At 46.9% G+C, this 26,283-nt stretch overlaps 1 protein-coding gene across 2 annotated transcripts in view; it reads right to left on the reverse strand.

Moving 5' to 3' along the window:
* Positions 1–378: 378 nt before the first annotated feature.
* LOC115109298 (SNF-related serine/threonine-protein kinase-like) overlaps positions 379–26,283 on the reverse strand; it is a 51,130-nt gene continuing 25,225 nt past the window's right edge. For both annotated transcript variants that reach the window (XM_029634057.2, XM_029634055.2), the window contains exons 2-6: positions 20,296–21,019; positions 9,265–9,406; positions 6,069–6,281; positions 5,725–5,862; positions 379–5,482 (exon numbers count right to left, since the gene is read on the reverse strand). In XM_029634057.2, the coding sequence (XP_029489917.2) occupies positions 4,090–5,482; positions 5,725–5,862; positions 6,069–6,281; positions 9,265–9,406; positions 20,296–20,884 (2,475 nt within the window). In that variant the 5' untranslated portion in view covers positions 20,885–21,019 and the 3' untranslated portion in view covers positions 379–4,089. The remainder of the gene's footprint in view (positions 5,483–5,724; positions 5,863–6,068; positions 6,282–9,264; positions 9,407–20,295; positions 21,020–26,283) is intronic.

Raw genomic sequence — 26,283 nt, forward strand, 5'->3', positions numbered from 1 at the left:
ATGGTTAGTGGTATTAAAGCAGCTCTACAGAGGATGGTTAGAGGTGTTATGGTGCATTTGTAACCAATTGGGAATTTACCAAATCTGGGAAAAACACACTTGAATGGCCCTCCAACTGGTAACTACTAGTTAAATCAGCCATAAATCCCCTTGTGACAGGGGGATTGGAAGCTTTATTCATATTGAAAATCAGATTTTTTGAATTATCCTTGTGGTCTATATCAAAGGGCACTTAAATTCATATAACAGGCTTTCAAAATTCAATAGTGGTGTATAATTTCTACTTAACATAAAAGGGACGCAAAAAGGCACCATTTTTGTGGAACAACCCAGTACACGTTAAATTCTGCCCGTTGGACATTGGTTGCAATGCTCTCATCAAGTTTGTTTGTTTATTTGTCATATGCACATTCACTGACCGATAATGTATCATATTTGTAGTTATTTTTGTAGTCATTTAAATGCATGTATTTTCATGTTAGTGCTTTTGGTATGTGTCAAGTACAATAAATGCATTTTGACAAGATAGATTGTGTAATAGTGGCAGCCTATTAGAAGACTTGGAGGTGTGGCTTGTTGGGGTGTGGCTAAGTCTTTTTAGCCTCTCATGTGACAAATTGACATGACACTTAATGTGTTATGTTGTGTTCTGTGCTTAAATGTTGAGCTTGTAGACTGACAGTTCTGCAGTCTTAATGAGACTCACATAACTGCATGTGATACCAAAGAGCCTACTAAAGCTTCATTGTTAAGACAGTCACCATTTTGCTGCAATATGATTTGGCATTTCTTTTCCATGTTTGCCATACATTTTAATAAAAAAATATATTTCTTACAAATACATTTAAATGCATGTTGGAATATATTTAACAAAACACTTCCAAATACATGTCAAAATATATTCTAAAATACATCTTTAATGTATTTCAGAGTGCATTTTAAAATACATTAAATACATTTTCTGATGACCTTAACATATATTGTGATATACATTTTATAAACATTGATATAAACCTTTTAAATATATTCTGTAATTTATGTCGGAATGTATTTAAAGTGTATTCAATAAATAAAAATGCATTATTTGGCCAATTTTGTTTTTAAATTTCACATGTATCCTAAATAATTTATCAAAACATATATTTGAAATGTATTTTTTTCCCCCGTATGGGCACTCATGAGACTCATGATCACTCCGGATGAATTCTGTCAAAACTTACAACACAAAACAATTGTTATAATCACACACCTCTCTTCTACAACAACAAAAAATACGTTATGATAAAAGAGTTCAATAGCATTTGTAAGAATAAAGTACATATACACAAATAAGCTGGAAGACCTGCATTTACTTAGCTGATACCATATATATATATACACTGCTCAAAAAAATAAAGGGAACACTAAAATAACACATCCTAGATCTGAATGAATGAAATATTCTTATTAAATACTTTTTTCTTTACATAGTTGAATGTGCTGACAACAAAATCACACAAAAAATATCAATGGAAATCAAATGTATCAACCCATGGAGGTCTGGATTTGGAGTCACACTCAGAATTAAAGTGGAAAACCACATTACAGGCTGATCCAACTTTGATGTAATGTCCTTAAAACAAGTCAAAATGAGGCTCAGTAGTGTGTGTGTGGCCTCCACGTGCCTGTATGACCACCCTACAATGCCTGGGCATGCTCCTGATGAGGTGGCGGATGGTCTCCTGAGGGATCTCCTCCCAGACCTGGACTAAAGCACCCGCCAACTCCTGGACAGTCTGTGGTGCAACGTGGCGTTGGTGGATGGAGCGAGACATGATGTCCCAGATGTGCTCAATTGGATTCAGGTCTGGGGAACGGGCGGGCCAGTCCATAGCATCAATGCCTTCCTCTTGCAGGAACTGCTGACACACTCCAGCCACATGAGGTCTAGCATTGTCTTGCATTAGGAGGAACCCAGGGCCAACCGCACCAGCATATGGTCTCACAAGGGGTCTGAGGATCTCATCTCGGTACCTAATGGCAGTCAGGCTACCTCTGGCGAGCACATGGAGAGCTGTGCGGCCCCCCAAAGAAATGCCACCCAACACCATGACTGACCCACCGCCAAACCGGTCATGCTGGAGGATTTTGCAGGCAGCAGAACGTTCTCCACAGCGTCTCCAGACTCTGTCACGTCTGTCACATGTGCTCAGTGTGAACCTGCTTTCATCTGTGAAGAGCACAGGGCGCCAGTGGCGAATTTGCCAATCTTGGTGTTCTCTGGCAAATGCCAAACGTCCTGCACGGTAAGCACAAACACCACCTGTGGACGTCGGCCCTCATACCACCCTCATGAAGTCTGTTTCTGAACCGTTTGAGCAGACACATGCACATTTGTGGCCTGCTGGAGGTCATTTTGCAGGGCTCTGGCAGTGCTCCTCCTGCTCCTCCTTGCACAAAGGCGGAGGTAGCGGTCCTGCTGCTGGGTTGTTGCCCTCCTAAGGCCTCCTCCACATCTCCTGATGTACTGGCCTGTCTCCTGGTAGCGCCTCCATGCTCTGGACACTACGCTGACAGACACAGCAAACCTTCTTGCCACAGGTCGCATTGATGTGCCATCCTGGATGAGCTGCACTACCTGAGCCACTTGTGTGGGTTGTAGACTCCGTCTCATGCTACCACTAGAGTGAAAGCACCGCCAGCATTCAAAAGTGCCCAAAACATCAGCCAGGAAGCATAGGAACTGAGAAGTGGTCTGTGGTCCCCACCTGCAGAACTGCTCCTTTATTGGGGGTGTCTCGCTAATTGTCTATAATTTCCACCTGTTGTCTATTCCATTTGCACAACAGCATGTGACATTTATTGTCAATCAGTGTTGCTTCCTAAGTGGACAGTTTGATTTCACAGAAGTGTGATTGACTTGGAGTTACATTGTGTTATTTAAGTGTTCCCTTTATTTTTTTGAGCAGTGTATATTTTTAAGTCTCCATTATGAAACTCTGTCCAAAAATGTTTCTCTCCCTGGGTGTTGCTCTTACATTCAGTTTACATCCCAAGCCTTGCTACTGTAACACACGTGATATGAACCATGGTCTCCCACGGGTCCCAACGCAGACCCTGATCACGTGACCATGAGCAACCAAGTCTGACAAGTCCACTACATTCACCCCCCTTTGACCTCCTCCCCCACGAGAGATCGCCTCACGTTGGGCGCCAATGTAACATACAGGATATCATCGCGGGTCTCCCTAGGGAGCAACCAGACCATTAGACCAAGAGGAAATTCCCCCATGGTCCAAGGTCAGACACTGGTTTTGAAGTTTGCAAGCGGGGCTACTTCATCACGTGACCATGAGCAACGCTGCCCGACACATCTCCTCTGCACTACTGTGTACCACTGAGATTCAACAATCCACCCACATTAGTGCACCAACAATGTCATTGACGTAAGTAACCCCCCTCATTAAATGATACCCTGCTTCCAGCTACACTGTCTAGAGCCTCATCACACCTTCCATCATGCTGCTAGCTGAGCTAACGAAGGATGGCGCCTGAGGCATGGAGTGTAGCTTTCACCTATACAGCATGCATCATCTTACACATTCCAATTATAGCACTGTACTAGCAGGCCTCAGAGTGACAACATACCATATGCTAAAATGGGCTCAGTTCTAGATAAGCTAGTACTAAATGAAAAGCTATGATACAAGGGCAAATAAAATAGCAATCAATTCAAAGCTACAGTATATAGTGATAGTCTAAGAAGACCACACAAAAAGCATTTTCTATAGTCCAGTACATAGCAGCACAATGAGGTCCAGTGTTTGTCTCGTAAAGAAAGCAGCACTAGACAGTAAGTATAAAGAGGTCAGGGTGGGGGCTACACAGGTCTAACTACAATTGGCTGGAACGTGTCGGAGGTCACAGTATGATAATTCCGTTTAGGTTTACTGTCTGCACCAGTGTTTTGTGTTGAAGTTGAAGTAGATGGAACAGTGACAGGGTCTGGGCCTGGTGTGAGGGTGTCTGGAGTGATGCCCATTCCTACCCCTTGGCTAGGGGACAGAGTGAGTAATGTGGGAGGTATAGGGTATCTACAGGTGGCCCTGCCTACAGTACATGGCAGCAGTTGTACTGGGCGAAGGGCAGGAGTTTCTCCTTGGAGGTGGGCTGGATGTTGAAGGACAGGGCCTTCTCACAGAGAGGGAACTGCAGCAGGCGGTCTCTCAGGTTCACGTTCTTCCCCTTTCCAGGATCCAGTCTGAACGTAGGGTCGGTCCCCGTCTCCCTGGGCCCAAGGCGACCCTGTGGTGCATTGTGGGATCTCTCTAATTGAAGCTCCTCCGGAGTGTCCCCTTCAGACTCCCCAACAGGCCCTTTCACCTTGCGGGTCGTCTCCACCCCGTCGGGGCCCAGGTCCACACAGTGGTTATGGGGCAGAAAGCGGGGTGAGGCGCCTGGGGTGGGCCCCCCACCCTGCACCAGGAGCTTAAGCTTGGACTCTGTGGTGTTGTTGTTTTTAAGAATAGCATCTTCCCCTTCTATGATGTCTGGGCTGGGAGTTTCCTGTTGCCCACAACAACACTGCACCCCCCCGAGGCGATGCAGGTATGGAGGGTGAGCTTTAGGGCTGATCGAACTACTATTGATTGGCTGGTCTGAAGTCAAATGACTACCTAGCCTCAGTTGGTCACATGACATGTCTCCTTCCTCCATGGGCTTCTCCCCTGACTCCATCGTACCCTGTTCTTGTTCCTGTATGGCTGCCAGCTGGTCACATGACATGTCTCCTTCCTCCATGGGCTTCTCCCCTGACTCCATCGTACCCTGTTCTTGTTCCTGTATGGCTGCCACCTGGTCACATGACATGTCTCCTTCCTCCATGGGCTTCTCCCCTGACTCCATCGTACCCTGTTCTTGTTCCTGTATGGCTGCCAGCTGGTCAGGCTCCATCTCTCTGCTGTGGCTAGAAACCCTGGCCTGCAGCTCCCTGTCCCACTCCCCCCTCTCTGTCTCCAGTGCCTCCTCCACTGAGGTGGCTAACAGGCCTGTTTCCTCTCCCTGAGCTAGGACTACTCTGACTGGGCTCTGTGGAGCCTCTGGAGCTGTGAGCATGGGACTAGACTGTTCTGTAGACACAGAGGTTGATACCAAGCCTATTATATGAGGCAGTGTTTGAATATTATGAAGTCCAACATGTGGTTTGCCTGTCTCTTCCGCCTCATCTTCCTCCTCCTCTTCCTCTTCACAGATGAGCTGCAGGGCTCCCAGGCTCTTGATCTGTGGAGGTTCGTCAGGGGGTGAAGGGCGCAGGGTGAGCCCCAGGTAGGGCTCTGTGCTGTACTCAGGGAAGGGGCTCTCTGTGCGACTTGGCTGTGGCTGAAGCAGCAGGGGCCTGTGGGTCAGGAAGTCCACAGCATCAGACACCCCTCGGCGGGGACAGCCAGCCAGCAGGCCATGGAGCCCCCTCTGCTCCAGATCCAGAGGCTCAGACCGCGGCCTCCTGCAGAAGAGAAAGATATATTAGAAATTAGTAGAGTTCATGATCAGCTAGTTGCATTTTTACTATGACTGACTGACTGCACTGTGTGCCTTTGTGAATCATTGTGACTGACTGACTGACTGCACTGTGTGCCTTTGTGAATCATTGTGACTGACTGTACTAAATGAATGCTGAGTCTTACTGGAGTTGCACTGATGGTGAATCATTGTGACTGACTGTACTAAATGAATGCTGAGTCTTACTGGAGTTGTGATGGTTCGGCCCACGAACTGTCGACTTTCGGGATCTCGCTGGGCTGCTCCTGCTTGTCTCTCAGGATGCGCTCCCCCAGCAGGTAATACGTGGCTGTGATGTGGTTGTATTGATCCGCTTCTAGAGCCCTGGGTGTACCACAATGACACACAATTTTGTTTAAATTTAGAATAGAATATTTTAAAACAACCACATTTCAGAACTGCATCCACAAATGCATTTCACCAAGTTATCTTGCTTGAAAAGCGTTCAGATCTGAGGTAGAGTACAAAGGAAGAGGATTGAGAGAATAGGAGAATATGGGGAGAAGAGGAAGATATAGGGAAGTCCTCACTGTTGGATGGCATCGCGGTCAGAGATGTTGCCGCTGGTCATGGCATGGAGGATGATCTCGTGTTCCTCCTGGGACAGGCTGCGGTGGGAGGTGAGGGGGGCGGCACTGTGCCCTGTGGGGGAGGGGTTGACCCCCTGCAGCCAGGGATGGTTCTCGATCTTCTCCAGGGAGGCACGACTAGACGGGTCCCTCTGCAGCATACGGGAGATCAAACTGGAAGAAAGAGAGAGAGAGACAGATAGAAAGAGAGAGAGAGACACAGTTGAGAATTCACCTTCCATAGATCAGATACTATATATACCTCTGTGGCCTCTTGTTTGTAACACCGGTACACGAGTGAAGTTCTCATGCATACTGATTCAGTTATTGACAGTCAAAGCACATAACCCCATTTATCTGCGATACGAGAGTGAATGAGATCAAACTGTCAATCTATTTCATCATCAATATTCATGAGCGCCTGCAGACATCAGACAGTCTTTAGGTGCATCCATGCAGGGCAGGTAATTTGATGAAAGGCATGGCTGAGAGGCATGGCACAGCCTGACTCTGTGCATCATCATGCAGGCTCTGACGCAGGATGGGGACTTTGTATTCCTCTCTATATGTCTGTGTGTGTGTGTGTGCAGAGAGGTATGCAAAGTCTGCATCAGACTAATCTATTTGTTATTGTGACTGTTTTAATGCACTGCAGTGAGGCTGAGAGCTGGCTCTAGTCTGGTGTAGAGGAACAAGTTCCTGTGAATGACCACCAGGGGATGCCACTGCTCCCTCCGTCTCACTGGTAGGCGTGTGTGTGTGTGTGTGTGTGTCATCTTGCTCTTTTATCCTCGTGGGGCCCTAAAATCTCCAAAAGTCCCCACAGGGATAGTAAAACAAGGAAATATCTCCCTCGTGGGGCCATGGAATATGTTATTTTGAGTTTAGGGGTTACAATTAGGGTTAGTGTTGGAATTAGGGTTAGGGTAAGGGGTTATGTTTAGGGTTAAGTTTAGGTTTAGGGTTAAGGTTAGGGTAAGGGGTTATGTTTAGGGTTAAGGTTAGGTTTAGGGTTAAGGTTAGGGTTAGGGGTTAGGGAAAATATAATTTTGAATGGAAATCAATTTTAGGTCTCCACGAGGATAGAAAAACAATTGTGTGTGTGTGTGTGTGTGTATGTTTGCACACGCCTTTAAGTGGTTTAACCATGCAAGACCAGGATCACCATTCAGCCTAAAGGCTCTATCCTCCTTTAATAATGCCCTATTTTCCCTTATGTCCATTTACACTGTGCAAGTACCCATACTTCTCTGAACCTCCAATAATGCTCTTGTTGTTTGGTATATCCTACTCATACTACTGAAATATTAATACAAACGAATGATTTACACACTGTCTTCCTAACTGACCCATGCACATCTCACAACACTACTACGCAGTAAAGTAAAGCACTTAATACAAAGTAAGAGTAGGTAGGGAGAGAGAGAGAGAAAAAGAGCAACAGAGGGACAGCACAAGAGAAAGAGAGAGATAGCAGGAGAGAGAGAGATAGCAGGAGAAAGAGAGATAGCAGGAGAAAGAGAGCAACAGAGGGGAGAGAGAGATAGCAGGAGAAAGAGAGATAGAGGGAGAGAGAGATAGCAGGAGAAAGAGAGCAACAGAGGGGAGAGAGCAGGAGAGAGGGAGAGAGAGAGGGTGAGAGAGAGCAACAGGGGGGAGAGAGAGATATCAGGAGAGAGAGAGAAAGAGAGAGGGGAGTGAGAGGGAGATAGTGAGAGAGAGATTGTAGGAGAGAGAGGGAGAGAGAGATGGAGGGTGGGTGGGTGGAGAGAGGTCTGCTTTCGCTCTGTTGATTGTGCCCACAGGACTGTTCTGTTTTGCAAGGAATCATCTTCCCATGAAAATAGCTTTCATCAGGGCCTTGGTCATATGACCCAGGTTTTATGTTTGAAACTGTTCCTGAGCCAGTCAGTTAGATGTCTGAGGCTCATTCATCTGACTCAGAACCACAAGGTCTGGGAGGTCTGGACTGCGGTTCAGTGGCCGCAGGGGTGTTCTTGAGTCTCAAACACAAATAGCATTGGTACCAAGGGGCTTAGCTAATTCATCCCCTTTTAACACAAAGACAGTTATGTTCAGATTGAACTTTAATAGATACCAGAGCTGGGGTGAGATCTGGGGTGAGATGTAGAATGGAGTGACTAGGTATCCAGGGATTGATCCTAACCACGCAATGAATTACAGACAAGTGGCAGTCCAATACAGCACGGATCTGAACCAACTCACTCAGCAACTCTCAGTTTCCTAGAACTCTCATCATTTTTGGAAATCCTGAGATAAACTTTCCTTTCAGCCATCTCTTTATTCTACCCACTGGTTGGCTGGCCACCTCAAATCAACTTTCAATATTGTATTCCCTATTCAGTGATTGGCTTGCGCCCTCTGACAAAAACAGCCAAAGAGCACAGGGTAGACTGTGTCCAGAAGGCTGTTTGCACGAGGTTCTCAGTCAGGCGTGAGGTTCGGAGTTTGGGCGATAGGAGACATGGGTTTAATAAAATCTCACCCACCTCTTTGAAGTCATGCAGATCACATCAATACGCTCCACAAACGTCTGCCTTGCCTAACATCCCTGTTAAGATTTCAAATGACAGATGATCAAGCCCGCTGGTGTCTAGAGAGTTAGGTAAATCAACCTTTCATTTTCTTGCACCTTACTTGTGGAATGATCAACAATACAACTGGTGCCTCTAGGGCATTTCAGCCGTTTGTCAGGGGTCCTTTTTACTGACGAATGTGTCCGTTTTTTAGGATTGTTTTGCTCTTCATGTATTGTTGTGTATAATAACGTGTATTTTATTGTGCATATGAATGTGTAGTTTGATGTGTATTGTGGTGCTATACAGGGCTCATCTGGAAAACAGACCGTGGTCTCAGCACTGACTCCTTGTCAAAATAAAGGTTGGCTGGGGCTGACTGGGATAGGGCAGGTTAGGGCCAGGCATTCAGAAACACACAGAGAGCCGACAACTGGCATCGTTGTTATTATGTGTCTGTATGTATCACTGTTGCATAACCACAGTCTATTTCTAGTGCATCTGAGAGAATTATAAAAACCATATGACATATTTAAACTGCATTGTGTGACACCGTGTTGAGGTTACTGCATGGTGTGTGTGAGAGCTGGAGGCCCAAAGAAGAGAGTGATGCTACTCACTCTTTACAGTCTGCGGAGACATGGGTGGGGACGGTGTAGCGACAGTCCATAATCATGGTGAGCGTCTCACTGTCATTGGTCTCCTGGAATGGCGGCTGTCCACACACCAGCATGAAGAGGATCACCCCCAGTGACCAAATATCTGGAACACAAACACCATGCATACAGTCACCATAGATACATAAACACATTGTCAAACTTCGTAATGTGAGTATGCACACACATACTATTTGATCACTAGGGCCCAGATATTTGTTTGTTCAGGACTCCTTGCCCTAATAATCACTGGAACAAACCAACCAACAAACATCTACAGTATAACTGTCCCTCAGTAGTCTGGTTCCAGTGGCTGAAATGAATGATGTTGTTTACAGATCCAGGCCTTTGTCCCAGACAGCTGGTGAGTACATACAGTATGTAACTCTCCCTCCCCCAGTCAGTGTGTCATTGGCAGGGTCTGGAGCCTGGAGCAAACACACAGGCCTTGAGACACTCCGGGCAAACCTCTCACACACACTGTGAGTGGCCCTATGAGACAGAGAGAGCCAACCTCTCACCCACACTGTGAGTGGCCCTATGAGACAGAGAGCCAACCTCTCACCCACACTGTGAGTGGCCCTATGAGACAGAGAGAGCCAACCTCTCACCCACACTGTGAGTGGCCCTATGAGACAGAGAGCCAACCTCTCACCCACACTGTGAGTGGCCCTATGAGACAGAGAGAGCCAACCTCTCACCCACACTGTGAGTGGCCCTATGAGACAGAGAGAGCCAACCTCTCACCCACACTGTGAGTGGCCCTATGAGACAGAGAGAGCCAACCTCTCACCCACACTGTGAGTGGCCCTATGAGACAGAGAGAGCCAACCTCTCACCCACACTGTGAGTGGCCCTATGAGACAGAGAGAGCCAAACTCTCACCCACACTGTGAGTGGCCCTATGAGACAGAGAGAGCCAACCTCTCACCCACACTGTGAGTGGCCCTATGAGACAGAGAGCCAACCTCTCACCCACACTGTGAGTGGCCCTATGAGACAGAGAGCCAACCTCTCACCCACACTGTGAGTGGCCCTATGAGACAGAGAGAGCCAACCTCTCACCCACACTGTGAGTGGCCCTATGAGACTGAGAGCCAACCTCTCACCCACACTGTGAGTGGCCCTATGAGACAGAGAGAGCTAACCTCTCACCCACACTGTGAGTGGCCCTATGAGACAGAGAGAGCCAACCTCTCACCCACACTGTGAGTGGCCCTATGAGACAGAGAGCCAACCTCTCACCCACACTGTGAGTGGCCCTATGAGACAGAGAGAGCCAACCTCTCACCCACACTGTGAGTGGCCCTATGAGACAGAGAGAGCCAACCTCTCACCCACACTGTGAGTGGCCCTATGAGACAGAGAGAGCCAACCTCTCACCCACACTGCGAGTGGCCCTATGAGACAGAGAGAGCCAACCTCTCACCCACACTGTGAGTGGCCCTATGAGACAGAGAGAGCCAACCTCTCACCCACACTGTGAGTGGCCCTATGAGACTGAGAGCCAACCTCTCACCCACACTGTGAGTGGCCCTATGAGACAGAGAGAGCTAACCTCTCACCCACACTGTGAGTGGCCCTATGAGACAGAGAGAGCCAACCTCTCACCCACACTGTGAGTGGCCCTATGAGACAGAGAGAGCCAACCTCTCACCCACACTGACACTCTGTGTTCCTATGGCCCTGCCCAGAGCCTTCTATATATCCGGCTCTGGCTATGCTCTTACTGACTGACATTCTGTTTTAGCATGCTAGCAGATACCCATAGACTTCCAGTCATTGAGCTAGCGCTAGTTAGCAATGGCTCGCAGAACTACTTATAACTTCTGTCATACTGGACATAGAGACATAACAATGCTATCCACTGACTCTGGGGAAGTATCGCTTCAAGGTTCAGTTAATGATGTGGGGCGGCAGGTAGCCTAGTGGTTAGAGAGTTGGACTAGTAACCGAAAGGTTGCAAGATTGAATCCCTGAGCTGACAAGGTAAATATCTGTTGTTCTGCCCCTGAACAAGGCAGTTAACCCACTGTTCCTAGGCCGTCATTGTAAATAGGAATTTGTTCTTAACCGACTTGCCTAGTTAAATAAAAGTAAAATGTATGTGAGAAAGCCCTGTATGAGGATAGATTTTACCCATGTGGAATCCCAGTGGTTATTCTCCTGTTCTGTCTCTGTGATCTCTCTCTATATACACTGAACAAAATATATAAATGCAACATGCTACAATTTCAAAGATTTTACTGAGTTACAGTTCCTATAATAAAATCAGTCAATGTAAATAAATAAATAAAACAATAAACACGTAACACAAACAACGCACCAACATGAAAACAGAGTCAATAACGCCTGAGGAAAGAACCAAGGGAAGTGACAGATATAGGGACGATAATCAAGGAGGTGATGGAGTGCAGGTGAGTGTCATGAGGCGCAGGTACGCGAGACGATGGTGACAAGTGTGCGGGATAAACAGCAGCATGAGGTGAATGAATGGCATGACAATGGGCTTCAGGATCTCATCACGGTACCTCGTTGCATTCAAATTGCCATCAATAAAATGCAACTGTGTTTGTTGCCCATAGCTTATTCCTGCCCATACCATAACCCCACCGCCACCATGGGGCACTCATGGTGGCACACCACTCACCCACACAACGCTCACCCACACAACGCCATACTCGCTGTCTGCCTTCTGCCCAGTACAGTTGAAACCGGGATTCATCCGTGAAGAGCAAACTTCTCCAGCATACTAGTGGTCATCGAAGGTGAGAATTTGCCCAATGAAGTTGGTTACAATGCCGAAGTACAATCAGGTCAAGACCCTGTTGAGGATGAAGAGCACACAGATGAGCTTCCCTGAGACGGTTTCTGACAGTTTATGCAGAAATTCTTCAGTTGTGCAAACCCATAGTTTCATCAGCTGTGACTGGTCTCAGTTGATCCCGCAGGTGAAGAAGCCGGATGTGGAGGTCCTGGGCTGGCGTGGTTAAACGTGGTCTGTGAGGCCGGTTGGACGTATTGCCAAATTCTCTAAAATGACGTTGGAGGCGGCTTATGGTAAAGAAATAAACATTACAATATCTGGAAACAGCTCTGGTGGACATTCCTGCAGTCAGCATGCCAATTACACACTCCCTCAAACCTTGAGGGATCTGTGGCCTATTGTTTGAAATTTTAGTGGCCATTTATTGTCCCCAGCACAAGGTGCACCCGTGTAATGATGATTTCATGACGTCCCTAGGAGGGGTGCGTCACTTGAGAGGGTTGAGTCACTGATGTGATCTTCCTGTCTGGGTTGGCGCCCCCCCTTGGGTTGTGCCGTGGCGGAGATCTTTGTGGGCTATACTTGGCCTTGTCTCAGGATGGTAAGTTGGTGGTTGAAGATATCCCTCTAGTGGTGTGGGGGCTGTGCTTTGGCAAAGTGGGTGGGGTTATATCCTGCCTGTTTGGCCCTGTCCGTGGGTATCGTCGGACGGGGCCACAGTGTCTCCTGACCCCTCCTGTCTCAGCCTCCAGTATTTATGCTGCAGTAGTTTATGTGTCGGGGGCTAGGGTCAGTCTTTTATATCTGGAGTATGTCTCCTGTCTTATCCGGTGTCCTGTGTGAATTTAAGTATGCTCTCTCTAATTCTCTTTCTCTCTTTCGTTCTCTCTCTCGCTCTCTCTCTCCGAGGACCTGAGCCCTAGGACCATGCCTCAGGACTACCTGGCATGAGGACTCCTTGCTGTCCCCAGTCCACCTGGCTGTGCTGCTGCTCCAGTTTCAACTGTTCTGCCTGTGATTATTATTATTTGACCATGCTGCTCATTTATGAACATTTGAACATCTTGGCCATGTTCTGTTATAATCTCCACCCGGCACAGCCGAAAGAGGACTGGCCACCCCTCATAGCCTGGTTCCTCTCTAGGTTTCTTCCTAGGTTTTGGCCTTTCCAGGGAGTTTTTCCTAGCCACCGTGCTTCTACACCTGCATTGCTTGCTGTTTGGGGTTTTAGGCTGGGTTTCTGTACAGCACTTTGAGATATCAGCTGATGTACGAAGGGCTATATAAATAAATTTGATTTGATGCTGTTTAATCAGCTTCTTGATATGCCACACCAGTCAGGTGGATGGATTATCTTGGCAAAGGAGAAATGCTCACTAACAGGGATGTAAACACATTGCATTTTATTACAGCTCATGAAACATAGCATCAACACTTTACATGTTGCGGTTATATTTTTGTTCAATATACATTGTATACCTACCGAATGCTTTCACTCACTCACACTGTGTTTTTGTGTGTGTGCATTCGTTCAAGTGTGTGAATATAAGGATCATGTGCAGACAGACATACACAGAGCTCAATGCTGCTAATTATTGACCTGCCCACAGTCTGATGTGTGTAGGTCAATGGAGTGGGCGTCTGACGGCCAAATCTCTGTACTCTCTTTCTCTGCTCTCCCCCTCTCTCTCTACCTGTGCCACCCCCCTCTCTCTACCTGTGCCACCCCCCTCTCTCTACCTGTGCCCGCCGCCTCTCTCTCTCTCTCTCTCTCTCTGTGCCCTCTCTACCTGTGCCCTCCGCTCTCTCTCTCTCTCTCTCTCTCTCCTGTGCCCCCCCCCTCTCTCTCTCTCTACCTGTGCCCTCTCTCTACCTGCGCCCTCTCCCCCTCTCTCTCTACCTGTGCCCTCCCCCCCCTCTCTCTCTCCTCCCTGTGCCCTCTCTCTACCTGCACCCTTCTCCCCCTCTCTCTCTACCTGTGCCCTCCCCCTCTCTCTCCCTCTCCCTGTGCCCTCTCTCTACCTGCGCCCTTCTCCCCCTCTCTCTCTCCCTCCCTCCTCTCCCTGCGCCCTCTCTCTCTGCACCCCTCTCTCTCTCCCCTTCTGTCCCTGCATCCTCTCCTTGTGCCCTATCTTACTCTCCCCCTTCCACTTCTCCCTGTTATCCCCCTCCTCCTCTCCCTGCGCCCCCTCTCCGCCCTCTCTCTCTAAATATCCCAGCAGATGGTGTTTGTCTCCAGAGGAAATCCGCTCCCTCACTCAGATGAAATACTTTGTTCTAGAGTACATAATGAGAGCTCTCTCCCATCTACATCTCTCCCTCCCTCTAAACCTCACCCCATCTGTTCATAACTCTTAGTACAAAATTCACAACAGATCATCAAAAAGGCAGTGGTTTCAAAACTCTAAGCACATTTTCAATTGACAAAGTACAACACAAAATCATAGTCACCTTTTCACCAAACTTAATTAGTGTTTCATCTAGAAATACATGTATACAAATACATCAAATGTACTTGCTCTTTTGTTAAAATATATGACTTAATCCTATTGCTCTTAATTGACGATCACTTAAATGTTCGGTAAACCTAGAGGTTTGACATGTCAACTGGTTTGTCTACAAGAGATTTTGAGAAATACTGTCACATGAATGACGCTGGAGATACGTTGCAGGTACGGGGAGTAAAACATTTAATAAATAACGGACATGGAACGAGACAGGAACAGTGTCAGCAAACAGGTAACACAAAAAAAAGACAATGCATCAGCAGCGAACAGAGCTGGGAACTGACAAATATAGGGGAGAAAATAAACAGATGAGGAGTGAGTCCAGGTGAGTCCAATATCGCTGATGCGCGTGACGAGGGAAGGCAGGTGTGCGTAATAGATGATAGGAGTGCGTGATGCAGGGCAGCCTGGCGCTTGGGGGGGAAGAGCGGAAGCAGACGTGACAAATACATAATGAAAATGTCTGCCTGTGAAGTAGACTTGAATGTTAAGGCAGAACAGAGGTAGACAGACAAGTTCTAATGAAATAGCCCAGGACACAAGACAAGACAGAGGGCCTGAGATGGTATCTGACTATCTGTTCTTCCCCACTCTGCTTGGTTTGGCTTATGTAACGTTAACAGCCATGTGTTAGACACAAAAAACAGACTCCCTCTCCGATTGCCCTGGGTCTGGGACGTACCCTGTGTGACTCTGCACACACAGGCCTCTGATTGTCTCTGCCTCATCATATAACCACTGTGTTCAGACAGTCACACTGCTCTCATAATAACTAGGAGACAGACACTCAGTTCAATGACCCTGGAGGTCCATTCATAGCAGTATGCAGTACCCACCTATACAATATTCCATACAATATACAGTACACACTGTACAAATAGTCAATACATGATTCTACATGTGTGCGGGTGCGTGTGTTCGTGTATATGTGTGTGTATGTGTGTATGTGTGTGTGTATGTGTGTATATGTGTGTATATGTGTGTGTATGTGTGTGTATATGTGTGTATGTGTGTATATGTGTGTATGTGTGTGTGTGTATATGTGTGTATGTGTGTGTATGTGTGTGTATGTGTGTATATGTGTGTATGTGTGTGTATGTGTGTATATGTGTGTATGTGTGTGTGTGTGTATGTGTGTGTGTATGTGTGTGTCTCTACAGCTCTTCTTCACCTGGCAGTTTGCTGCAGGGCCACGTTCTGCCCATTCAGCAGATGAAAGTCCAATCTTTCAGGTGTCATTTACCTTCAGAGTGGTTGGAAATTCAATTCACTTTCTGAATTGCCTGAATTGAAATGGAGTTGACCTCAACCCTGTGCTGTGTTTTGTTATGCTTTGCACTGTTGCGTTATCATTAGCAGGGCTGTATGGCAGTGTAGTGGCGGCAGGCCTCAGTGAGCGAGCTGCCTCTCTCAGCTGGCACTCTGTCACCGAGGCCTAAAGTGTGGATTAAACCAGCACCTGATCAGTGGACCAAAATAATAGCATGCTGAGCTAAAGAATATGAATTGAGAGTCAGTCATACTGTAACTGTACACCACCAGCCAGGGAACCTGTGGAAATACTACACCACTCTGACTCAGTCTCCATCCATGGAGTTTTCAGGCGTCATCTGAAGACTACTGAGTCACAGAGACTAGACCATATAATGACATATATAATCCTGTAGTAATAGGACCCCCCCCCACACACCCACACTCGTCAGGCCTTGTCCCAGCTTGACTTCAACACAGCCTGTCAGATTACATCAGAGACAAGTTGACACTAGACAAAGGTATCTTCTGCCACATTGCTATGTGTGTGTTTCCCAGGTTCTGTTTAGACAGGGCGCTAATCACTGGGTCATCATGACCGGGCTCAAACCAGGTTAATGCCAGAAACCTGTCCCGTGTCGTGTGTTGGTTGGGGAATGGGACCTTTCGCTGGTCAGTTCACACAGTCTCACACACAACGCTAAGGCCACCCACATGCAATAGGCCCAAAAATGTGGGATTTTATTTTATAGCAGTGCCACTGCCGTGTAAGCCAATAAACATGTTTTGATTTTTGTGTGTGTCTGTCGCAGATGTGTTTGTGGATTAGCTGATACATCAAGCGGATGTATTAACCAGTGGGAATGAAAGCATCCACTACAAATGTAGGTGAACACTGCCCAAACACACATTGACACACACAGGACTGATCAGAGAATATAGATCTAGGGATTCTGTCACAAATCTCCTGGGCTGGCTCGTGTAGTCTTTATTTTGGGGGCATGTTTGAGGTGTGTAGGTGCTCACGCCAGGTCCTGATTCTGCAGGTGAATAAGGTGGTTGTGGTTTTGGTTTCAGTGCACGTGCCTAAACCCACTGCGGTCCCTCTGCAGTGGGCGGCCCCCTTGGCTCTGGTCACCTCGTAGGCTGGTCTGGGTCTGTGTCTCAGAGGAATCTGACCCAGTTAGGGGCTTTCAATCTGGCACACTCCCAGCACAGCACCACATACAGCCCTGTACTGTAGTATTACCAGTCCTGCTTGGGTCACACTGTGCTGAAATATCAACATCAAACCGTCTCAACTAGATTTTCTAGAGTATGTACCCATAGGAGATATACTTTACTTAGTGTAGTGCTGATCTTCATTATTTCACATGGCCAATCCCATCAGCAGTTATGACTAAGGAATGTATAGAACCACACTGTGGACTAGTAGTGTGTGGTGCTGAGATGAGGTGGGAGTCTAATTAGATTCCCTCTAAGCTGTAATCCTGTCCTCCTGTATATGTGTCTGTCTGGGTCATTGAACACTCAGCTGTTCCCTGGCCGGTGGCCATATTACCTAGCAGATATAATATGTTTACTGGATTCCACACTGCTAGGAACAGAAGGAATTGCTCTACCTTCACTCACCTCTTTGACTGTCTCTCAGTGTTCTGTTAGGGTGATAATGGCACAGCACCATAACACGCTCCACATGTGTGTGAGGACGTCATGGCGTTTTCACAACAACAGTCCATTTTCTTAGCAACGAGGTCAGGTGAATACGGTGCAGCCAGGTGTTCATATATCTGGGGCAGGATAGAAGTGTGTACTTGGGGAATGTTAAGGTCAGGAATTACTGCAGGTCTGGAGACCTAGTACATATCTTCATAGTTCATTCATTCTCCCTGCACTACTCTCCATTTGATTTAATTCGATTTAAATGGAAGAAAAAGCCCATGTCTGTCTGCGGTAAACAGACCAGATTAAAAACAACATCAGTGTGCGGACACACTGAACTGTAAGTGGCATCCCACAATCCTCCTATTCTGACACAGAGACAACTATACCCCTGACTGTGGGCTTTAAGCCCAGCATCGGCACAGCTTCAACGTCCCTGGCCTAGATTAAAGCCGTGCGAGGATTGCTATGCCGCCTATCCATGCGCAAATTACATTTCCATTCCAGATTCTCTGCAGCCCAGAGACCATCTGTTCACATTTGTGTGTTTGTATGCGTGTGTGTGTGTGTGTGTAGAAAGTCTACATCCCCTTGAATTTCTTTTCACATTTTGCTGCTTTAAAATCTAAATAGGGATTCAATGAATATACACTTGTGTTGGGTGAGCTAGAGTAATGATTGCATCATGGACAGACCGACAGACAGTACCACAGATAAACAAACCCATGTTCATTTCTCCAGCTTTATAATGGTCTCAGAGGATTTGTGTAAATTCTGTGGAGCTCCCAGGGTGCACGTTATGTTTTCTACCCTAGCTATATACAGCTGATTCAAATGACCAACTCATCACCAAGCTTTGATTATTTTTAATCAGCTTTGTAGTGCTAGGGCAAAAACCAAAATGTGCACCCAGGGAGGGGGGCACCAGGACCGAGTTTGGAAACCCTGGCGTAGAGGGACCAGAATGTGGTCTGGACAGAATTTTAAAAAAATCTGTGAATCGTTTGTCGGTAAAATGGATCACACGCTGACTTTGTTTTCTATGGAGAATTATATAGAACTGTCTTTCCACATACAGCGCCCCTTTTAACATACAGTACCCCTTTTAACATACAGCGGCCCTTTTAACATACAGTACCCCTTTTAACATACAGTGCCCCTTTTAACATACAGTGCCCCTTTTAACATACAGTGCCCCTTTTAACATACAGTGCCCCTTTTAACATACAGTACCCCTTTTAACATACAGTGCCCCTTTTAACATACAGTGCCCCTTTTAACATACAGTACCCCTTTTAACATACAGCGCCCCTTTTAACATACAGTACCCCTTTTAACATACAGTGCCCCTTTTAACATACAGCGCCCCTTTTAACATACAGTGCCCCTTTTAACATACAGCGCCCCTTTTAACATACAGCGCCCCTTTTAACATACAGCGCCCCTTTTAACATACAGTGCCCCTTTTAACATACAGTGCCCCTTTTAACATACAGTACCCCTTGACGTTTTCCACATTTTGTTACATTACAGCTTACTTATTTTTGTTAGTTTTTAATACTACTACATTTGAAGCACCTTTGGCTGTGATTACAGCATAGAGTCTTCTTGGGTATGATATTACAAGCTTGGCACAGCTGCATATGGGGAGTTTCTCCCATTCTTCTCTGCAGATTCTCTCAAGCTCTGTCAGGTTGGATGGGGAGCACTGCTGCACAGCTATTTTCAGGTCTCCCCAGAGTTGTTTGATCAGGTTCAAGTCGGGGCTCTGGCTGGGCCACTCAAGGACATTCAGAGACTCGTCCCGAAGCCACTCCTGCATTGTCTTGGCTGTGTGCATTGGGTCGTTGTCCTGTTGGAAGGTGAACCTTCGCCCCAGTCTGAGGTCCTGAGCGCTCTGGAGCAGGTTTTCATCAAGGATCTCTCTGTACTTTGCGCCGTTCATCTTTCCCTCGATCCTGACTAGTCTCCCAGTCCTGCCGCTGAAAAACATCCCCACAGCATGATGCTGCCACCACCATGCTTCACCATAGGGATGGTGCCAGGTTTCCTCCAGATGTGATGCTTGGCATTCAGGCCAAAGAATTCCATCTTAGTTTCGTCAGACCAGAGAATCTTGTTTCTCATGGTCTGAGAGTCCCCGATTGTGCAATCTCCCCCGATTGCGCAGTTTGGCCTGGTGGGCCGCTCTAGGAAGAGTCTTGGTGGTTTCAAACTTCTTCCATTTAAGAATAATGGAGGCCACTGTGCTCTTGGGGACCTTCAATGCTGCAGAAATGTTTTGGTACCCTTCCCCAGATCTGTGCCTTGACACAATCATGTCTCGGAGCTCTACTGACAATTGCTTTGACCTCATGGCTTGGTTTTGCTCTGACATGCACTGTCAACTGTGGACCTTATATAGACAGGTGTGTGCCTTTTCAAATCATGTCCAATCAATTTAATTGGACTCCAATCAAGCTGAAGAAACATCTCAATGATGATCAATGGAAACAGGATGCACCTGAGCACAATTTTGAGTCTCATAGCAAAGGGTCCGAATACTTATGTAAATAAGGTACTTCTGTAATTCAATTTTTAATAAATGTACAAACATTTTAAAAAAAGGGTCTGAATCTTTTCTGAAGACACTGTATATCTTTCTCTCATCTCTTGAGCCTTATGATAGAAAAAGCCATCCAGCCAGCCATCCATCCATCCAGAAAGCCAGACAGACAGAGAGAAAGTTAACCAGCCAGACATCCAGATGGACAGACAGACCCCCTGCTCATCCAGACACCCACTGTCCATGTCCCCCATGTGTCTTACCTACAGCCGGAGCGTCATACTCATCCCCCAGCAGGATCTCTGGGGCGGAGTAAGCCAGCGAACCACAGCTGGTCATCAGCATGGTCCCGGGCTTGAAGAGGTTGCTGAAGCCGAAGTCGGTCAGCTTGACTGTACCCTGCTGCCTGAAGAACACCACATTCTCTGGCTTGAGGTCTCGGTGCACCACATGGAGCCGGTGGCAGTAGGAGATGGACTGGACGATCTGGGCGAAGTGAACTTTAGCCGTGTCCTCGGCCACTCCACCCTCGTGGCGCAGGATATAGTCATACATGTCCCCTCCATCGCCCAGCTCCAGGATGAGGTAGAGCTTGGTGGCGGTGTCGATGACCTCATATAGCCGCACCACGTTGGGGTGCTGCACCAGCTTCATACAGCGCACCTCCTGCAGCAGGTGGCCCGTTGCCATGGTGTCCAACTTGGTCTTGTCAATCACCTTGACCGCCACCAGCTGGCCTGTGAAGACGTGGCGGGCCAGCTTGACCACGGCGAAGTGGCCTTTCCCCAGCGTGCGATCCAGGTCGTAGAGGCCGGCGATCTTGCCCTCGTAGCCACCCTTAGAAGCAGCCATGTCTGGGTGGGGCGGGGCAAGGGCGGGGTGAGGGGAGTGGTGTGTTGGTGCTGGAGACAGTCTCAGTCTGGATGAGGGGTCTCGGTATGAAGAGAGGGAGGGTTGGGCTGGAGGCTCTCTCTACTGATGCATTACCTGGACATATTAAGCGATGGGAAACACAGTCAATACTTCATATCAAACAAGATGGAGGAGGGTTTTTATTATCCAGATTGTTATGGGAGATGTGGTGTTTGAAATACTATAAAAAACACTTAGATCCTAACAACATTGAAGTGCACTGCAATTTCTTCAGCCCTGCAGTCTTTTGCAAGCAGCTATGTTCCTTATTAGAGTTTGATTGCTCAGATCTTTTATTTTACCAGGCAAGTCAGTTAAGAACAAATCCTTATTTTCAATGACAGCCTACCCGAGACGTTCCTGGGGCAATTGTGCACCACCCTATGGGACTCCCAATCACAGCCGGTTGTGATTAAGCCTGGAATTGAACCAGGGTCTGTAGTGACTCCTCTTGCACTGAGATGCAGTGCCTTAGACCACTGTGCCACTCAGGAGCCCGCAAGTGGTACAGGAAGAGTACTCAGTGGGTGGTCTGCCAAAAATAAAGGCTCCACTGACAGATTTACCATTACAGGGCTGCTATGGTGACAACACACATTACACAACACACATTACACAACTTTAATGAAGCAATTCATTGTATCGGCCTTATGCCTATAGATCCCAAATACGGGCGATTCCAAGCCAGCTAAAAATATTTTGGGTATCTCAGATTGTTCTGGCAATTCTGAAATAGAAACTGAATTTACATCATATGCTCTTATCCGGAGTGACTTATTGAGTCCATACATTTTCATACTGGTCCCCCATGGGAATCAAACCCACAACCCTGATGTTGCAAGTGCCATGCTCTACCAACTGAGCTACACATGAAGAAGGATGTTTGAAATGCTATTTACATTTGTATCACAAACCATTTTTTAACCTACTGTATACTGTATATGCCTCCTGTAAGACCCTATGATCTGTGAAACGTACATGATACAGACAACATCTTGGTGTCAGGATACTCCTTATAGTGTTCTCTCAAATATGGGGAATGTCTAGATTCTGAAATACACATTTTCACATGATTTTCGTCAACATTAAAAATATTTACATTGATATCTCAAAACTATCTTTTTAGATGCATCTTATTTTAGACATATTGTTGGTAACAACACACTCTTCAAACTTGATTTGTCACAATATCAGTATCGCGATACTACAACACCAGATTTTCCATGAAAAAAAAAAAACAGGAATTAGACTTAACTCTATCCCCATTGAGACAATGGGGATAGACTGAGATGGCCGCCTCGCTTCGCGTTCCTAGGAAACTATGCAGTTTTTTGTTTTTTTACGTGTTATTTCTTACATTAGTACCCCAGGTCATCTTAGGTTTCATTACATACAGTCGAGAAGAACTACTGAATATAAGATCAGCGCCAACTCACCATCAGTACGACCAAGAATATGTTTTCCGCAACGCGGATCCGGTGTTCTGCCTTACAAACAGGACAACGGAATGGATCGCATGCAGCGACCCAAGGAAACGACTCCGAAAAAGAGGGAAACGAGGCGGTGTTCTGGTCAGACTCCGAAAAAGGGCACATCGCACACCACTCCCCAGCATTCTTCTTGCCAATGTCCAGTCTCTTGACAACAAGGTTGACGAAATCCGAGCAAGGGTAGCATTCCAGAGGGACATCAGAGACTGCAACGTTCTCTGCTTCACAGAAACATGGCTTACTGGGAAGACGCTATCCGATGCGGTGCAGCCAACGGGTTTCTCCACGCATCGCGCCGACAGAAACAAACATCTTTCTGGTAAGAAGAGTGGCGGGGGCGTATGCCTCATGACTAACGAGACATGGTGTGATGAAGGAAACATACAGGAACTCAAATCCTTCTGTTCACCTGATTTAGAATTCCTCACAATCAAATGTAGACCGCATTATCTTCCAAGAGAATTCTCCTCGATTATAATCACAGCCGTATATATCCCCCCAAGCAGACACATCGATGGCTCTGAACGAACTTTATTTAACTCTTTGCAAACTGGAAACCATTTATCCGGAGGCTGCATTCATTGTAGCTGGGGATTTTAACAAAGCTAATCTGAAAACAAGACTCCCTAAATTTTACCAGCATATCGATTGCGCAACCAGGGGTGGTAAAACCTTGGATCATTGTTACTCTAACTTCCGCGACGCATATAAGGCCCTGCCCCGCCCCCTTTCGGAAAAGCTGACCACGACTCCATTTTGCTGATCCCTGCCTACAGGCAGAAACTAAAACAAGAGGCTCCCACGCTGAGGTCTGTCCAACGCTGGTCAGACCAAGCTGACTCCACACTCCAAGACTGCTTCCATCACGTGGACTGGGACATGTTTCGTATTGCGTCAGATGGAAATATTGACGAATACGCTGATTCGGTGTGCGAGTTCATTAGAACGTGCGTCGAAGATGTCGTTCCCATAGCAACGATAAAAACATTCCCAAACCAGAAACCGTGGATTGATGGCAGCATTCGCGTGAAACTGAAAGCGCGAACCACTGCTTTTAATCAGGGCAAGGTGTCTGGTAACATGTCCGAATATAAACAATGCAGCTATTCCCTCCGCAAGGCTATTAAACAAGCTAAGCGTCAGTACAGAGACAAAGTGGAATCTCAATTCAATGGCTCAGACACAAGAGGCATGTGGCAGGGTCTACAGTCAATCACGGACTACAAGAAGAAACCCAGCCCAGTCACGGACCAGGATGTCTTGCTCCCAGGCAGACTAAATAACTTTTTTGCCCGCTTTGAGGACAATACAGTGCCACTGACACGGCCTGCACGAAAACATGCGGTCTCTCCTTCACTGCAGCCGAGGTGAGTAAAACATGCGGCTCTCTCCTTCACTGCAGACCAGCTGGAGGTGAGTAAGACATTTAAACTATACCAGTCTGTTATGCTTCAAGAGGGCCACCATTGTTCCTGTTCCCAAGAAAGCTAAGGTAAAGGCTGCAGGCCCAGAAGTGCTTTGAGAGACTAGTCAAGGACCATATCATCCCCTACCTGACACCCTAGACCCACTCCAATTTGCTTACCGCCCTCAGAGCATGCAATCTCAACCACAGACCAGCAAGAGGAATACCTATGTGAGAATGCTGTTTACACGGACATATCAATCTCGACCCGCCCTGTGCCCTATTCCAGTCTGCTGTGGCCATGCACGATCCTCCAACTCAATCATCAAGTTTGCCGCACGCCTCCAACTCAATCATCAAGACACAACAGTGGTAGGCTTGATTACCAACAACGACGAGACGGCCTACAGGGAGGAGGTGAGGGCCCTCGGAGTGTGGTGTCAGGAAAATAACCTCACACTCAACGTCAACAAAACTAAGGAGATGATTGTGGACTTGAGGAAACAGCAGAGGGAACACCCCCACATCGATGGATCAGTAGTGGAGAGGGTAGCAAGTTTTGTTCCAAGTTCCTCGGCATACACATCACAGACAAACTGAATTGGTCCACTCACACTGACAGCGTCGTGAAGAAGGCGCAGCAGCGCCTCTTCAACCTCAGGAGGCTGAAGAAATTCGGCTTGTGACCAAAAGCACTCACAAACTTCTACAGATGCACAATCGAGAGCATCCTGGCGGGCTGTATCACCGCCTGGTACGGCAACTGCTCCGCCCTCAACCGTAAGGCTCTCCAGAGGGTAGTGAGGTCTGCACAACGCATCACCGGGGCAAACTACCTGCCCTCCAGGACACCTACACCACCCGATGTTACAGGAAGGCCATAAAGATCATCAAGGACATCAACCACCCGAACCACTGCCTGTTCACCCCGCTATCATCCAGAAGGCGAGGTCAGTACAGGTGCATCAAAGCTGGGACCGAGAGACTGAAAAACAGCTTCTATCTCAAGGCCATCAGACTGTTAAACAGCCACCACTAACATTGAGTGGCTGCTGCCAACACACTGTCATTGACACTGACCCAACTCCAGCCACTTTAATAATGGGAATTGATGGGAAATGATGTAAATATATCACTAGCCACTTTAAACAATGCTACCTTATATAATGTTACTTACCCTACATTATTCATCTCATATGCATATGTATATACTGTACTCTAGATCATCGACTGCATTCTTATGTCACTAGCCACTTTAACTATGCCACTTTGTTTACTTTGTCTACATACTCATCTCATATGTATATACTGTACTCGATACCATCTACTGTATGCTGCTCTGTACCATCATTCATTCATATATCCTTATGTACATATTCCTTATCCCCTTACACTGTGTACAAGACAGTAGTTTTGGAATTGTTAGTTAGATTACTTGTTGGTTATCACTGCATTGTCGGAACTAGAAGCACAAGCATTTCGCTACACTCGCATTAACATCTGCTAACCATGTGTATGTGACAAATAAAATTTGATTTGATTTGATTTGAGATCGTTTCTGTGCCTTCGATCTAGATTGGGCAAAAATCGCCCGTATATCGCCCGAACAGTGTAGTTATTCCCTCCGCAAGGCAATCAAAAAAGCGAAATGTCGGTATAGGGACAAAGTGGAGTCACAATTCAATGGCTCAAACACGAGACGTATGTGGCAGGGTCTACAGACAATCACGGATTACCAAAAGAAAACCAGCCACGTCACGAACACCGACGTCTTGCTTCCAAGCAAACCAAACACCTTCTTTGCCCGCTTTGAGGATAATACAGGATAATACAGTTTCACCGACGCGGCCCGCTCCTCTCCTTCTCCGCTCCTCTCCTTCTCCGGCTGTCATGATTAAGACATTTAAACGTGTTAACCCTCGCAAGGCTGCTGACCCAGACGGCATCCCTAGCCGCGTCCTCAGAGCATGCGCAGACCAGCTGGCTGGTGTGTTTACGGACATGCTCAATTGCTCCCTATCCCAGTCTGCTGTTCCCACATGCTTCAAGATGGCCACCATTGTTCCTGTACCAAAGAAGGAAAAGATAACTTGAACTAAATGACTATCGCCCCATAGCACTCACTTTTGTCATCATGAAGGGCTTTGAGAGACTAGTCAAGGAACATATCACCACCACCTTACCTGCCACCCTGCCATCATCGACTCAGTGGGTTTTGTCTCTGGACCTATACATTGTCACGGTCATACCCTGGATCATACCTTTGTCCCGTGGAATAAATATTGTGAATCTTAATGTTTTTCCTCATAATCCTGGACTATCGGACTGAGTACTGAGACTGCACTCGTGAAGGTGGTAAATTACCTTTTAATGGCGTCGGACCAAAGCATCTGTCCTTGTGCTTCTAGACCGCATTTGACACCATCGATCGCCATATTCTTTTG

This window comes from Oncorhynchus nerka, linkage group LG25 (genome assembly GCF_034236695.1).
Source record: "Oncorhynchus nerka isolate Pitt River linkage group LG25, Oner_Uvic_2.0, whole genome shotgun sequence".
Lineage (NCBI taxonomy): Eukaryota > Metazoa > Chordata > Actinopteri > Salmoniformes > Salmonidae > Oncorhynchus > Oncorhynchus nerka.